The sequence below is a fragment of the Galeopterus variegatus genome, unplaced genomic scaffold (genome assembly GCF_000696425.1).
Source record: "Galeopterus variegatus unplaced genomic scaffold, G_variegatus-3.0.2 Scaffold2897, whole genome shotgun sequence".
NCBI lineage: Eukaryota > Metazoa > Chordata > Mammalia > Dermoptera > Cynocephalidae > Galeopterus > Galeopterus variegatus.
The window spans coordinates 5242-22404 of NW_007729008.1; the positions used below are offsets into that span (position 1 = coordinate 5242).

At 37.1% G+C, this 17163-nt stretch overlaps 1 protein-coding gene across 2 annotated transcripts in view; it reads right to left on the minus strand.

The window, feature by feature from the left end:
- Positions 1 to 354: 354 nt before the first annotated feature.
- The window catches only part of RHOBTB3 (Rho-related BTB domain containing 3), a 62515-nt gene continuing 45706 nt past the window's right edge, over positions 355 to 17163 (minus strand). The window contains exons 9-13 of one of the 2 annotated variants that reach the window (XM_008583367.1): positions 15843 to 16016; positions 13429 to 13595; positions 8252 to 8348; positions 1805 to 3097; positions 355 to 1733 (exon numbers count right to left, since the gene is read on the minus strand). In XM_008583367.1, the coding sequence (XP_008581589.1) occupies positions 2982 to 3097; positions 8252 to 8348; positions 13429 to 13595; positions 15843 to 16016 (554 nt within the window). In that variant the 3' untranslated portion in view covers positions 355 to 1733; positions 1805 to 2981. Of the gene's footprint in view, positions 1734 to 1804; positions 3098 to 8251; positions 8349 to 13428; positions 13596 to 15842; positions 16017 to 17163 lie in introns of those variants that run through there. The other variant, XM_008583368.1, reaches the window with a different exon arrangement.

Below are 17163 nucleotides of genomic sequence, written 5' to 3' on the forward strand. Positions count from 1 at the left end.
TACCCTTTGCAAAATTATTAAAGGTTCAATTAAACAGATGCTTTAAATAAAATAAAGTACTCTGAGGACATTTTTGTCTAATAACTAAATCAGTGTAGTGTAGTTTTTAAAATTACAGTTGAAAAGTTTAGCTGATTTGGAAGTCAATTCTTCAGTCTTCTGCTGCTACCCAATATGAAGCTATCATGCTGGCTTGGATAGGATTATTTCGGTTATGTTACTGAAAGCTCTATATTACAAATCTAGTTTTCTACAATATGAACATGGAGTAGTTAGAAATATACAAAGGGTTAAATAGGGTGAAAATCTGGCCTGGAAAGGAAAGGCCTTAGTTCTACTGTATGGTATCTTCTCTAATTAAAATGATTGGTAAATATATTGAAGCAGATTTCAGCACAAAGCGTACACTCATCTAGAAACAATCTTTCAATTAAAAAAAACCCTTCAAAATCAGCACTCATTTCTCCCAGTTTGTAAATATTTTTAAATATCTTGTTATTTTAAATACAGTTAATTGAAAGATATTGAAGAGTCTACATCCAAATGGGTTTAAAAACTAATTTGATTACTGTTCTGACTAGCCCTGGAGAGCTGTGACATCTGGGTGTTTGAATCACTCACACAGGTGGTAAAGAACTTTCATAATAAAAACTGTGTGCTCAACACCAACAGACCACCAGCTCCCAAACCCAGCTTCCACTCAGGTCAGACAACCTAAAAGAACTATCTATAGCCTATTTAAACATTATATAGTATTTTCAAGAAAATATTTTGCTTTGTAACTTACATTTTTCACCATGCTTTGTAATGTACATTTTTCACCATGCTCCACACCAACAGAGTACCAGCTTCCAAACCCAACTCCCATTCAGGTCAAACAACCTAAAAGAACTATCTACAGTCTATTTAAATGTTAAATAGTATTTTCAAGAAAATATTTTGCTTTGCAACTTACATTTTTCAATTTCCTAGATTAAAAGTTACTGACTTAGAATATTAAATGCTGTAATTTATATAATTTTATTTATAAGAACAAAGGGCAGTCACTGCATTTTCCAAGTTCTTAAACTTTCCAAGTTCTTAAAATAGAGACTACAGTCTCTATTCTTTACAATGCTATTCCTTGTCAAGTGGGATTTTCCAATAGTAGAATAACTAATGTGATTAAAATACAAAAAACATAAAATGCATTCTAGTAATCTTCATTAACGCAGTCCAGTTAAAATCAGGTTTCTTGGAATATATCTACAGGGAATTTTTACTGTTTTACTCTGACAGTGTTGGTTTACATACAAGGGCTAACTGTAAGGGATCCTAATACTATAGTATGAAACTGTTTAATCAAACCTTTGAAAAACTATATGTACTCTAAAGTCACTGGAAATTAAAAGGAAAGTATATTCCAATACTGAATTGCAGATGGAAATTATGCTAATTATCAATAGCAATCTGTTCTCCATCTCTAGGCTTGTGAGCTTCCGATGTAATTATTTCTGTATACATGTGATACAAGAGTAACTATAATTCTGTCCTCTAACCCAGTACCATTCTCTCTACATGTAACAAGTCTTCGATTTGTATCTTTTCTTTCAATTTACTGAGTAATCTTGAAGGATAAGATTCACACTATTCCTCATCAAATAACCTTTCAGTCCTTGGAAAAAATTTAAACAGTTCAAGTCAGTGACATTCTAATCTTAGTTAATAAAACAAACAAACAAACAAACAAAAACCAAGTTATTTAAACAGTTCAAGTCAGTGACATTCTAATCTTAGTTAATAAAACAAACAAACAAACAAAAACCAAGTCTTGAGTCTTCGATAACAAATTCTCTAAAAAGCATCTTTTTCTATGAGCATCTTTACAAGTTAAAGTGTATTAAAGTCAGCCTGGTTGGTCACTCTTACAACATCTGGTCTTACAGAATGATCAAGAAAGTATTGGTTCATCTGCAATAGAGCCAGAACTGTGATGTTCTAAGACAACACAACTCACTTCTCACTTGCCCAGCTAAAGTGGTAGTGGAGGTCCTGGATGGTACAGACGTCCCCAAAGTCAGAAATCCTTTTATGCTCTCTTCCCTTCAGCAAGCCTCCTACTCTTTCCTTGGTACCATCGCCTCTTTGCTGCTTTCAGAGAGAATGACGTTTGAGCAAGAAAACATAGTTTATTTCCTGCCAAGAAATATACATATTTTGGGGGACCCAGTGCAAACTGAAAAACACAGAGCCCTTCTTCAAACATTATTAAAAGCTTCAAGAGCACTGACCCTAGTGCAGCAGGGCCTTTCTTAGTGTGGGGCCCTGTGTAACTACACAGGTGACACACTGGGAAAGTGGGCCGTGTTTAGCTTTCCAGACTAATCAGAATCCCAGGGAGGAGACAAGTTAGTTCAGCTGGGTTGTCCAGATGAAAAACAGGTTTTCTTCGTGATGATTCAAACGCTGTCACTGATTTGGAATTAAGCGGCATTTCACTTTTCAAAATCCCAGGCAAATTTCTATTTCTAAAATCTCACATTGGACTGATTAGTCTTCTCCTAGATTTCTCATTTTAGAAACAGTTATACTGGGCTTTTAAATGTCCTTTATTTTAATACAGCAATTAATCAGATGATGAAATTTCTGTATTAATCCTATAAGATTTTTAAAAAACTTAAAACATTCCCTAACTGGGAGGAGTTTTAATATCATTAAGGCAACAGGACATGTTAAAGGGAAAACATAGCTGTGCAACAGCTTTATATTCTAGGGTGAAGTCTTAATTTTAGTCTACAGTATATTTTGTTCCCTTTTAGGACAATAATAGTAATTTTTTCAAGGAGACCTAATAAATACATTAAGCTGTATGGTGATTTTTTTTAAAGCCCACATTAGTTTCAGTCATAAGAATTTTATGGAACCCAGAGGTATCCTATTTTTAATAATAATAATAAAAAAAGTGTATGTATATAAAAGTGTATGTATATAAAAGCTCCAGGTTACATTACTAAGCAACGACATTTCCGGGAGTGAATATACTTCCTGTATTCTGCAAGCTGCTTCAAGTACATATTCGATGGCCATCTGTGCTTTTCAACAAAACTGCGTTCTTCCACTAAAATTTTAAGAAAAAAAAAATGTTAATTGAATATATTTTATTTCAGATCAAGTGAAGATATTATCTATTGACTTCCCACTTAACAGATGAGATCCAAGCTCTGTTATATACTCTCTACCGTTCCCTCAAGCCTTCCAAAATCATTTAATACAGTTTTGGTTAAATCAGTCATCAGGATTTATGTTATGTGATTTACAATGATAAACATCTTCTCCACTGCTTCACCAAGTAGTATTTGATTTTTTTCCTTTTCTTTTTCAAGAAAACTTTTGTTTTTCCTGGAGGTGACTGACTCATTTTTTTCCATTTAGCTATTAGTTTTCTTTGTAGCTCACTCAACCTTCCAAACTCTCGAAAGTCTTCTCTGTGGTTCCCACCCAATCACAGTCATCAGATCATGTCTCCACTGTGGCTGCCCGGGAGGCCTCCTGACTTCTGGACCCCCTCACGTCTTTCTGTTGGATCCCACCACTCAACCCCAGGGCCCTTCAGTTTGTTCTCTAGTTTCGGTGAAACACAACCTTTATTAGTTTCCTGAGAAAGGGCTAAGAAGTATTTTTGAGATTTTGTTTGTGATGAAGTGTCTTTAGTCTATCCTCACATATGATTGACACTTTGGTCTGGTATAGAATTCTAGGTTGCCGACTCCCTTGTGAATGCTGAAGACAGTATTCCAAGGTTTCCTAGTTCCCAAGGGTGTTAAGGACTCCACTGCCATGCAGATTCATAGTTCTTGGTAAGTGATCTGTGTGTATGTGTTTTGTTTTGTTTTTTAATCCTGGAAACTTCTATATTTTTCTGTTTATACTCAATGTTCTTATATGTACTCATTGTTCTTATATGTACCAATCGTGTACCTTGTACATTCACTAAGCTGAGCATTTAGCAAATCTTTTCAATTTTTTGACTCAGGTCCTTTAGTACTGAGATAACTTCTTGCGTTATTTGATAATTTCTTCCCCATTGCTTTTTTCTGTATGAACTTATATTAGTCAGATAATACAACCTCTGGATTGAGCCTCCAATTTTAAAAAACATCTTTGTCTCCTATCTATCACTTTATCTTTTTGTCCTACTTCCTGGGAGATTTCTTTACCTTAATCTATCAATTCTTTTATTTAGTTTTTTTTGTTTGTTTGTTTGGCTTTTTTTGCTATCATATTTTTACTTTCCAGAAAGAACTTTTCATTCTTTTATTGTTTAATTGTGGTAATATACACATACTTAAACTTTACCATCTTAACGAACTTTAAATGTACTATTCACTAGTGTTAAGTACACTCACATTGTTATACAACCAATCTCCAGAACTCTTTTCATCTTGCAAAAGTAAAACTCTACACACCTTAAACTCCTTATTCCTCCTCCCCCCTTCCCCTGGCAACCACTGTCCTAACATTGTTATACAACCAATCTCCAGAACTCTTTTCATCTTGCAAAAGTAAAACTCTACACACGTTAAACTCCTTATTCCTCCTCCCCCCTTCCCCTGGCAACCACCGTCCTGCTTTCTGTCTGATTATTTCTTAACAGTGTTCTAGTTCTGCTTTATGGATGTATATCTCTCACTCTTTGAGGGTATTAATTTTAGGGTATTTTTTAGGTTTTCTTCTACTCCTGTGTCTCTCTGTTCCTCTAAATTTATTATCTTCTATTTTTATTTATTTTGTTTCATTGTTGGTATCTATATTTCATGTGGGAGATTGCTTCAAACATCAGTTAATCCTCAATGATCTCTTATTTTGAGAGATCATTTTTATTTAAGATATTTAAGAGTGAGATACTGGAAAGCTGTTTGAAAACCTTTTGGGCACAGGTAGGACTAGCTGACTGGTGGAATACACCATAGCATGATTGGGCAGATATCTGTTGGGTTCAGCAGTGCATTCCCAAATTGTACCTGTACACTTTTTCTCTGAGGCCACAGAAGGATGCTTCAAATTCATGACCAGGGTATGGGGGTTGGGGTGGCAAATATATCACTTCCAGAATTTCAGAACATCAGTAAGGGAAGGAGCCTAGAACTTCCCTAAATAATGTCACATAACCCCCACGTTTCAGCCCAGCTCCTCACCCCTGATCTCAGATGTACCCAAAGTTCATGATTCTATAACATTTTTTGTCTGATTTCTCCAGAAATAAACCTCCCATCTCCTACTATTCTATTTTCATCCTTTCTTCTTATGCAGTACTCAGAAGCTCACAATTTGATTGGTTTTAATCTTCATAATTTACCTTGGAAATCACATTACATATACTCTGTTCAGGAGAAATATTTGCCTGCCTGGGTGGAGTGGCGTGTGGCAAAAGCTTCTTAATCAACATTTGACTAATTCCACTGCTTTCAGCCCTAAGGCTCATTCTGGTTTCTAAAACACCTGGTACCTCAAATTTCTAGGGCTTTTGGGATTCTGCTGGGTTAATCAGCTTGTTTCTCATCAGTATCCTCTTCTGCGGACTCTAAAGTTTCCTTTTAAGTCAATTTCCACTTTTCTGTCTACCATTTAACCTCATCTATTAAAATCTGGATTAACAAGATCTTGATCCAAGCTGCAGGACCTAGATAAAAAGAAACAAAGCTAGCTGCTCAGAGAAATTAGTTCTAAGTTTCATTTAGGAGCAAAGGTGACATGAAACTACTCCCTCAGTTAAGATTAAAAAAACAGAGGAAAGTTATTACAGATGAGCTCTGGAAATGAGCCAAAAACAAAGATAAAACAAACAAACAAAAACTCCATAATATGCAACACATACTGTAATACTGAGCTAAATTAAACTGTGAGAATAACGAATCCATAAATGTCCAGGGTAACATATTCTTGTGCATTGCTATTTGTTTTCAGGGGTCTAGTATATAAAAATCTTATATTTAACGATCTGTTTAACTGAGTTCTGATATATCTGTGCCTGCACTGACATGAGATCTTTTCCAGTCTCACTTTTTTACTTCTAATGCCTCTACAAAAGAAAATTCTCAGTCAAGAGAAAACAATTCGTAGAATTTTAACAATAAGTTGATAACTTTTGAAGCTGAAAAATGGGCAATTCTACAAGAAAGCTTTAAAGTAATTGTGGCAAGGACCCTTTCCAACTTCAAATGACCAGGTGAAGTGGGCCAGGTATGAGGCAATAGGAAGGAAAGGTGGCTGTGACCTTCTGAAGAGGACATGCTCCTTTCAATGGGCAGCTGGAGCCCAGATACAGGTTGTTGCTTGTGGGAAGATGGGCCCAGAGTAGCCAGATTGTCCAATTTTTCAAAAGAAGCCAGAAATTTGAAATTTTTAAATACCAACACTATTTTTAAAAAACAGCAATGAATACAACCATGTGTGCAAATAAAACCCCATGGCAAGCTACTTTCAACCCATAGACTACCCGTATGCAACCCTTGATTTAGACAATCAAATTTTTCCTTATCTAGTAGGATTTTTTCCCTCTGCTCAGGAGGATGCGCATCACAGCAGGCTCCTGGAAACGAACAGGCACTGGAATCAGAGCTTTCAGGACGCCTGTTTTATTCACATCAAAGGAACAGAGGACAACCACTGATACAGTTCAGCTCCTCACCCTGCCATCTCAGATTACACCTTGAAGCCCTGCTTTTCACAAGGCCAGGTGGTCATAACATACTTTATAGGCGATTGTGTAAGTAATAAAATATAATAAAATTAATAACTAAAAGGATTTATAGAGCATCTTTCTCCCAAGGTTGTAATAGTACTCCATGTATATCATACATCTATACAAGAGTAAGTGGAAAATAATCTTATTCTTATTTTACAATTGAAGGTGACCTAAGGTGACATAATGAAAGTGGCTCTAAGATCAAAGGCAGTTTGTTTAATTTTTAATTCACTTCTTAAAGAATACCTATGTGAGAATATCCTACTGACAGCACATAGTCCTATCTTTATGAATAGACTTTTGTTTTTTCATGCACAAAGTAGATGGTTAATAAATACCTGTTGTTTTGCTTTGACTTATTATATTACTCTACTGTATTAATAGTTGAATTCTATCTAAGGAGGCTCCCAACAGGCATACTATGTTTGTGACTGGCTGAATACCTCTGCCCAAAACTGATTTGTGTGTCCCTTGGCTTCCTTAGCTGTATAACGTGTAGCTAAATAAAAACAAGAGATTTTCACATCTTTTATCAGTAGAATCCTTTTTACAAAGCCAAATTCTATGCAGAATTCTAGGATTAAAACAGATAAAAGTGGAACTACTCTGATTGACGGGGCAAGGAAAGAGTCTGAGAACAGTAAATTTAAGCTCTTTCTTCCCCTTTCCCCTAGTCCCTCCCTCCTCTTCTCCTCACTTGCCCCTAATTTCTGCCCCTTAGCCCAGAAGACCTTTAGGTATCTCCACGGATATTTTGTCCAGAGTGTGAAGCTACTTGACTGGGTAATCTTTCATTTCCTTTTCCTTGAGTCTTTTTTTTCCCTTGAGTCTATGCTGGTAATAACAAGAGCAAACCACTGTATCTAAACTGATCATCCACTCTGACAACTATTCTATTTTCATTCTTTCTTCTTATGCAGTACTCAGAAGCTCACAGTTTGATTGGTTTTAATCTTTATAATTTACCTTAGAAATCACATTACATATACTCTGTTCAGTGAAGTTTCAAAACACCCTTTGATCAATAGAAATTGTTACTCCAAAGTAATATAATAACTCCTATACAGATATGCTTCATAAATGTAGATATCCAGTACAATAAAACTATGTATTATAAATAATAAACAATAGTTAAGTTCCTTTACAAGGAAAAAAATTTTAATCTGCACTGTTTTGCTTCAGACTTAAATAGTTAAAACTAAGATCGTGTTTATCACAACCAAACACCACCTGAGAATACATTTCACCACCTAATCTATTTCAGAAAAAAAAAATGCATTTAAAAATGGATGGGAGCTATAAAATAATTATTAGGAAACTTCTTGTGTAACACAGGTCAAGCTCCTTATATAACACAGGTGACTGTAAATTAAGTGTCCTCAATTACCACATTGCATAATTTAAAAGAATGTGTTATATTGACTATTGTTATTTTATTAAAACTATTTCTATTTCTACAAATTATGTCTCAAATCTAAGAACAAAGACCATAAAGTTTTCTTTTCAAAACAAAAATTGGCAATCTACCTGAAAGATCCTGAAATTCAGGCTTTTGACTGAAGATGAGGTAGTTAGTGGCAATGAAATGAAGTAGCCAGGTTGAAAGGCAATCAGAGTGGTGAAACTGCAAGAAAAATGAAAAGTGAAACACCATTGTACGTAACAACATCATGATGATTGTGATGATCAGGTGGAGAGAATGGTCAGGGAGAAATCGTGGAGAGCCCATGTCCATGTTCAATGTGTCTGCATGTGATGCAGCCTCAGTCTACTGTGACAGCAGAAAGGAAAAGGGAGCATTACTAACAAATAATAATAAACCTACATCACTCAATGAAGAAACCAAATCAATAGTGAATAACAGGCTACTGCTGCTGGAGGGGCCAAGATCTTTAAGCAAATGCTTCGCTGCATCTGTGGTTAACAGAGACTATTTGAGGTCCTTGAGAATTTCATTTTAAGGTGTTAATCTAAGGTCATGAACTTCACTACTGCACTTGCATCTGTGTAACAGACATAACATTATGGTGAATGATATCTAAACAATATCTAAAGTTCATCTTAGGAGCAAACCAAAAAATATTTTGAGAAGGAAACATCATTGGCTTAAGAGGGTGGATTTCGATGTATAAATATTTCTATAAGAGAGTTTCATCTGATAGTTGCTTTTAATGGGGTGTACTGTTATACTGAGCAGGATTTCCTGCACAATTCTCATTCTGAGTTTCAACTGCTATCAATGGAGGGAAAGCTCAGAGCAACATGGCCATTGACATCACCACCTTGGTGCCAATCCAGGGACAGTCACTGATCCATCCAACCATAATTCGGATTAGTTACATGCTGGCAGGCAACTTTGGTACATAAGTACAGGGTTTTTTTATTATTATTATTTTTGTGGTATAATATTCATAACCTAAAACTTGCCATTTTAACTATCTTTAAGTGTACAGGTCAGTGACATTAAGGATATTCACATGATTATGCAACCATTACCCCTGTCCATTTCCAATGGTACATAAGTACAGGGTTTTTTTATTATTATTATTTTTGTGGTATAATATTCATAACCTACAACTTGCCATTTTAACTATCTTTAAGTGTACAGGTCAGTGACATTAAGGATATTCACATGATTATGCAACCATTACCCCTGTCCATTTCCAGTACTCTTCTGTCATCCCAAACTGAAACTCTGTACCCACCAAACAATAACTCCCCTTTCTCCCTTCCCTGCAGACCCTAGTAATCACTATTCTACTTTCTGTCTCTATGAGTTTGACTATTATAGGTACCTGATATGAGTGAAACCGTACAATATTTGTCCTTTCGTGTCTGGTTTACTTCACTTAGCATAATGTCTTCCAAGGTTTATCTATGTTGCAGCATGTATCAAAATTTCATTCCTTCCTTTTTTTGAAGATGACTGGTAAGGGGATCTTAACGCTTGACTTGGTGTTGTCAACACCATGCTCTCCAAGTGAGCTAGCTGGCCATCTCTATATAGGGATCCGAACCCGTGGCCTTGGTGTTATCAGCACCACACTCTCCCCAGTGAGCTACGGGCAAGCCCTAAAATTTCATTCCTTTCTAAGGCTGAATAATATTCCATTGTGTGTATATACCACATTTTGCTTATCCATTCATCCATTGACAGACATTTAGATTGTTTCCACCTTTTGGTTAAGTATATATCTCTTTTCAGGACAATCAAAAATATTAAATAAGCAATAAGTAACACTAAATTGAAGAGAAAGTTATAATCTCAAATCTTAAGGACGAAACTCAAGATTTGCTCTTTTAAAGAGATGTATATAGCGTGAGAATGTTTTAACATGTAAATTCACAGATCCCTTGTATTTTCATTATATGAAATCAAAATTTTTGAATTAGAAGGGACTTTATAGTTCATCTCATCTCACATCACATTTTAACAATCTTTTCTGCCCTTATCTTTAGCAGATGTGACTGATCTCAAGGGAATAGAGTAAGAATCTATAGCTATTTGAGAAGAAGCCACCACTACCATTAGATGATTAACCCAGAGCAGATAACCTACATCAGAAGGTCAGGATATTGCCTAAGGGCTGTGACTTTGAAAGAGAAGAAAGATCACAGAAATGAACAGCTGACTACAAAAACATGCTTAAAATGCAGAATTTTATTTTTGACCAAGCTTTAAGATATCATAATTGTAGGCTGTTGAAAAGAGATGGAATGCATCTCACTGTAAAAATAAAAACTAGGTTTTTTAAGGAATATGTGCTGACCCAAGAAAATAGGTTTAAACTGAAATAAGTAACAGAATAAAAAAGAAAGGCATTGAAAAACCATAAACCAAATACTATAGAACTTAAGAGCTATATGAAAGATGTGGAGAAAGTACCCAGAAACTCACAGGAAAAGGTCAGAAATAAAAATTTTAGCCTCAGGTAGCCAATTAATATATAGACTACAAGTAAGAAGATGAATTTAAACTTTTACTATGAGAGTAAATATAATTTTGTAGGCATCACCAAAGTTTGGACAGATAGGGTTTAAATGGAAGTAGAGATAAGAAGAAATTCATCCTATTAGGGGAAACAAGCATCTCCTGTATGTTAAGAGTTCATCTTGATGGAAATACAGGAACAGAGGGTAGAATCATGGTAAAGAATTGAGAGGTTAGAGGAAAATGGAGGCAGAAGTAAGAGAATACCAAAACTGTTCATCTAGATAAGAAGGTATGAATGGATGACGTTTTCCTGATGCACAGTACAAAACTGGTGGAGATGATAATAGAGTGATTAGAAATTTTGACCATTCAGAGAGCTACTAGGAATCTAATTCTGCCAAGAGATAATTTTACTTCCTAGAAGTCAGAGAAACGGTGAGGAAAAAGTTAATTAAATTTTGACCAACAGGATGAACTGGCAGGTAAAGTGGAACCTAAAACTTGGAACTGCTCTTTCTCTCTCTCTCTTTTTTTTTTTTTTTGTCTTTTTTCGTGACCGGCAACGGGATCGCAACCCTTGGTGTTGTCCCCGCAACTCGCTCAGCCAGTGAGCGGCCGGTCTGTATGTGGGATCCGAACCCTCGGCGGGAGCGCCACCGCACTTCCCAAGCGGCGCACTGTAGCAGTGCGCCACCGGGCCGGCCCCTCTTTTTTTTTTTAAACTTGGAACTTCAAGGAGAATTTGGGAAGAAAATTTTCCTGTTATCTGGGATTTATAATTGCCACCAGGAATAGAATAAAGGAAAACTGGCAAATTTAGGCTCAGACTTAGCAAATAAAAAAGTCTCCAGAAACAAACAATAAAAATTCAAAAAGAGCTGGTACCTTAAATTTTCTAAATTCAGGGGGAAAACATAGGGATCATCACACAGAAACTACAGAGTCAGGGAAAACAGGTTAGGAAGAATTCTGACAATGATCCTGTTGAGGAACCAAGCATGTGTGGGTGTGGGGAGGCACCTAAAGAAGTCAGTGTGACCACACAGGGAGTTCTCTTCTGCTGTACATGAGCAATTTAAAAGGTTAGTAAAAGATTAAAAAAAAAAAAAGTAGCTTGTGTCCATTTTTTAAAAAGTATGATAGACTTGTTAGAATAGTATGAAAACAACACATCAGAAATGAGCTAAGGTGGAGAAAATGCTAGCAAGAATAAAAACGAATTTTTAAGCTAAATTTGGAGGGGAGTTATTTATCTCAAGCTCAATGTAAATATATTACACAGAGAAATCAGGGTTACTCAAGTTTTTATTTGCTTTTATTTATTTTTATCCTTAACATTAAATACCTATGACCTTAAAACTTCATTATGAGAGAAATGAAGTCCAAAATAATTAAGGAGATAGTAAGAGAAGACCTTGATGCTTTAAATGAATTCTTTTCTATGCCCAGAAATATACATGTTGATTAACGAATTCATCTCAGCCTGGACACAAGCTTTTAGCTGTCACAGAGTTCTGTCCTTTGCCCCATAATGTGGCTCCATCTTAGCAATGTGGATGAAGACTAAGTTATCATGCTTTTTACCCTGGATGTGAAAGTTGGTAGTGTAGATACTATGCTATTACCAGATAATAATTTAAGAAGTCTTGATAGTCTGTAGTGACAGGTCAAATATATTCCTGTGAAAATGACCTAGAGGGTTCCACTCACTCCAGCTCAGCACACGACAATGGAGTTCCGTAACCACCACAAGCCCTGCAGCTGTCTCAGGTGGTGGATGAATGGCAGAACAACCAGGGGCAGGACGATCCATCTGAAAAGCTTTCTGCTCCCAGGGATAAAAGAGAGCAGGAATGAGGAGATGGTAGATTTTTTACTTAGGATCACATCTGGGGGGTTTGGAAAGTGGATTTCAACACAACAATCCTAGTTTATTTATACACCTGGCCCAGTACTTTGTCAGATTCATATTCTAGGGTCTTTGTAACTGCAGTTACTCAGAACTAATTTAATTGTGTAAACTGTCTGTTCCCTAGAATAAACAGCAATACAATTCTTAAAAACAAAATGGCCCTGAACTTAGAAGAGTCCAGAAGGCATGGTATACTACTGTGACTACCAACCTCAAACATTTTCCTAACTATATTCTAATATAGTGAGACATTCTGAGTCCAGAAGGCATTGTATACTACTGTGACTACCAACCTCAAACATTTTCCTAACTATATTCTAATATAGTGAGACATACCAACAAAAGGCATTTTGCAAGGATTAATGAAATACACCAATATCTCCTATATACAACTGGTACTTCAAAACATGTTTATGAAATGAATGAATAAAGAAATAAACGAGTTTGGCCTAAGCATCTTTATTAGCATATATGGACCAATCCTGTCATTTTCCTTTCAGGAACCCTAAGATGTGACCTTTTTGTTGGAAATTTCAATGCAAATTCTATTTCCTTTAATGCCTACAAAATACAGTACAGCACTACTCTCAAATAACTCTAAGGGCCACTATTTCATTGAAAAAATTTCATATCCCTAAATTCTACCTCCTTAGAAAGGGATTACACAAAGCCCTAATGCTTCAAAATTACCTGGCCACAGAAATTATTGTGAAGGCACTTTATACTCATTCAGCAAACTTCTGAACTGAGACTAGTATTAATGTATCTCTTAGAAAATAGAAACTTTAAGACAGCAGTATAATTTTTTATAGTATTTTTTTAAAAAAATCAAACAACCAGATACATCGGGCCAATTACCTTTGCCTTTTTGAGCAAGTCAACTATATCGAGGTTCATGGAGGCCAGCTCCCTGCTTGGCATGCTCTGTAGTTGTGTGATGATGAACAGCTCACAGATGTGCTGCAGTCTGGATACCTGGTACATCTCAGCACAGATCAGCAGACACATGGCCTGAAAAATGCCAGCTGAGGAGAAAAGGGAAGATAAGTGAAAATGGACAATAAAACCATTTCTTTTATGACCTAAAAAAACTCCACCACACAACAAAACCCAAAAAACTTGCTGACCGTACCATCTAGGATAGAATAGAGTGCCTGGGAGAATCCTGGAGGGAGTCAGTATTCTAAACTATTACTCTATTTTACTTATTTTGTTTTTTTGGCAGCTGGCCAGTATGGGGATCTGAACCCTTGACCTTGGTGCTATTAGCACATGCTCTAATCAAGTGAGCTAACCAGCCAGGCCCCCTATTATTCCATTTTAAAAAGAATTCATTGAAGTCTTCACACTAAGAAATGAATTCATTCTTTTTCTCTTTTGTTTTTTTAATATTCTAGAGAAGGCAATTCTATAATTGCCCTTAACAATCAATTCCAGGGTTATCGGGTAAATCTTTCTGTTACTTAAACTAAAACCCTGCAATTTCTCTTTCTTGGCTTTAGTCCCCGGGTTTGTTTGTTTGTTGTTGTGCAACCATCACCACCATCTGTCTCTAGAACATTTTTCATCTTCCCCACCTGAAACTCTGTACATTAAACACTAGCTCCCCATTTCCCCTTCCCCAGCCCCTGGCAGCCACCCAGTTTGTTTGCTTTAAACATTTCCCTATATGTCTGACTTTCCATGTAATTCTTTCTTATTCCTCCTTAAATTCCTTACATTCTTTTGTAGCTATAAAACCAAGAACACTGTGTATAATATTTAACATAATGAATTGAATAACTTTCTTTCTGCAGTTTTCCCAATGCATATAGTCCAGTATCTGGCTTAATTTTCTGATTATTCATGTTGACTCATTTTTCCCCACACACTTTTTTACCAATTTTTATACTGCTTTGTCCTATAACTATTATTGCTTTCTGAGCATTTTTTTCTAATTAGCAAGATAAAATCTAAAACTAGAAGCTTCCACTACTCTAGTGAGAGAATGATTGAAAAACCAAATTTTCCTATTACTTTAAATCTGGGCAAATTTTTTATTTAGTATGCAAATTTATCAATATTGAAACAATAAACAATAACACTGATTTCCAGATGAGAACAAACGCTTTCATTTTTATTAAGCAAAAAATAATAAGCCAGTCTTTAATACTAACAGTAACAACTGTAACTGGCTCCAAAATACTGTATAGTTAACTGCAAAACCAGAATTAATTCAATTATAAAAGGAGCGGGGCGGCCGGAACTCCTTAAACCTTTCACTAGAGGACTTACAACTGTTTAAAACTTATTTTAATAACAAACTCAGGAAATTTTCCCAGTTCTAAAAATTAAAGCAGTGAACCTGAAGAGGTGTGATCTGAAATACATTTTTTTTTAATTTGCTAGGGTGACTGGCCAGGTTCCGTAATTAAGGTCTCAGGCTCCGGGACTAAGCTACCTGGGGCTTATTCTAGCTGTGTTTGTGGTTGGAGCCATCTGGTGGCCAGAGGGTGAAGACTAATCAAAGCGGGCCTCCATGCATCCCAAAGTTCCAGGCCTGTTGAAAGAATTTTGCTATTTCTCCAAGGTGCCTCCAACAAAAGGAAACCTGCAAGATCAGTTCCATCTTGTAGCTGCCATAGATGGTTGGTTCCTGGTCAAAGACAGTCCTTGATCACTGAACTTGGAAATAAATCCTACAGTCCACTGGGCATTCTAAATATCATAAGAAAAGTTTTCGGAGAAGTTAGCTTTACTAGGAGAGTCCGACTTCAGGAGAAGTAAGAAGGAGGCCTTTAAAAATCCCACATCCTTTGGTCCAGAAAGAAGACCAAGTTGCGGGGGGAGAACCTCAGAATACTGGAACTTCTTAAAAGTGCTTCAACCAGAAATCAAAGTCATAAAAGCAGTAGTCCAACCCTTTTCTTCTTGTGGAAGAGATGGTGCTCAGCAGAGCTTTCTGCCCCAGTCTCTAGAATTAGCATAGCTGCTGGTTACCACAAGACCCCTCCATTTCCAGGGTGTCTACAGTGATTGCCATGCAACTGGTGCTGGCTGGGACATGTGAATTTTTGCCAGAGTCTGGGAACCCATATGAGGCATCCAGTCACTACTTGGAAGGACTAAAAATTCACAGTTGTCCCAATACCACCGCCAAGTGCCTAGCACATGCTGTGATGTCAACTTTGATAAACCTTAAACAAAAACAGATTTCACAGGAAGTACTTTATCAAAATGGGTGACAAGGAAAGAATGAATGGTGAGCTATTATCTAGCATTTACGTGCTTACCTGGACAGCAAGAGTCTGTGTACAGGTATTCTAAAAATGACAAGAAAGTCTCTTTGGAAACACCATAAACTGGAATCAGGACACTCTTTGCTTCCATGTAATTTCCATTAAACATGGCTGCCATCACTTCACAGCGGGCCACCAGGATGGCCCTGTGGGCTGGCACTGTCGTACCTGAAAGGTTCAAAAGGAAAATAAAGACAAGTAAGGTAAACCTGCCCAGTTATTATTCCAGCAATTTTCCCTCTAATTAGAGTGGTATTGCATTAGGCACAGCTAAGCTGATAAGCAGAAACCAGATTCTGGGAGTGATAACCAGCATTAATCTGGAGACTTCTTAGTTTTAAGTGAAACAATAGAGTTCAAAAGTTGACTTTGAGGGCCGGCCCGGTGGCACACTGCTACTGTGAGCCGCTTGGGAGTGCGGTGGCGCTCCCGCCGAGGGTTCGGATCCCACATACAGACCGCCGCTCACTGGCTGAGCGAGGTGCGGGCGCAACACCGAGGGTTACGATCCCATTGCCGGTCCCGGTCCGGTACAGGCGCGACACTGAGGGTTGCGATCCATTGCCGGTCATGAAAAATGACAAAAAGGAAAAAAAAAAAAAAAGTTGACTTTGAAACTAACAATTTGCAAGTCAGCCAACTATTTGTTACTTCGTTTATATTTTCTCAAGATAGAAACACTGAAATGAAATATTTTTTGCTTCATGTTTTTATAATGCACCATCTATCCTTTCCAATTGGCTTGAAATAACACCTCCCTGCACAAGTGCCTCCCAAGAAAACAACCACGGTACCCTCCTTGGCCAAACTCACAGAACAGTCTCAGCCAGGCTTCCCCTTGACAGAAAGAGAAAACTTAAGAAGTAAACCGTAAGGAGTCTGTTCATCACAGTGGGAACAGCAAGAGAAACTCTTGTGGAGCCAAGGAGAGCATTATCAGACCACACTGAAAACTCAGAAGGGGATGACCTTAGCCCTGCTGTCTCCCCAGCACACTACCTCCCCAGGGAACCACATGAACAATGCCTGCTTCTGGAAGAGCCAGCACTTCTTTGAATTTTAAAGGCCCCCTCAGCCCATACACAGCACAGAAGCTCATTCAAGTAAATTGACCCTCAGGGAAAGCTGGCTAAGTTTCCAGCTACTGCTCTGCCACACATAGGCAGTGCCAGATGGAGTCACAGGTGGCCCAGTGCTCATGGGGCAGTGAGGCCGTTCTCCCCACTTCTGCCACCTTAGGAAACCTGGAACCCACACTGTCAACCTTCAGGTCAGCCTAGATCAGTTCAACAAATTATTAAGCGCTCACCAGGTG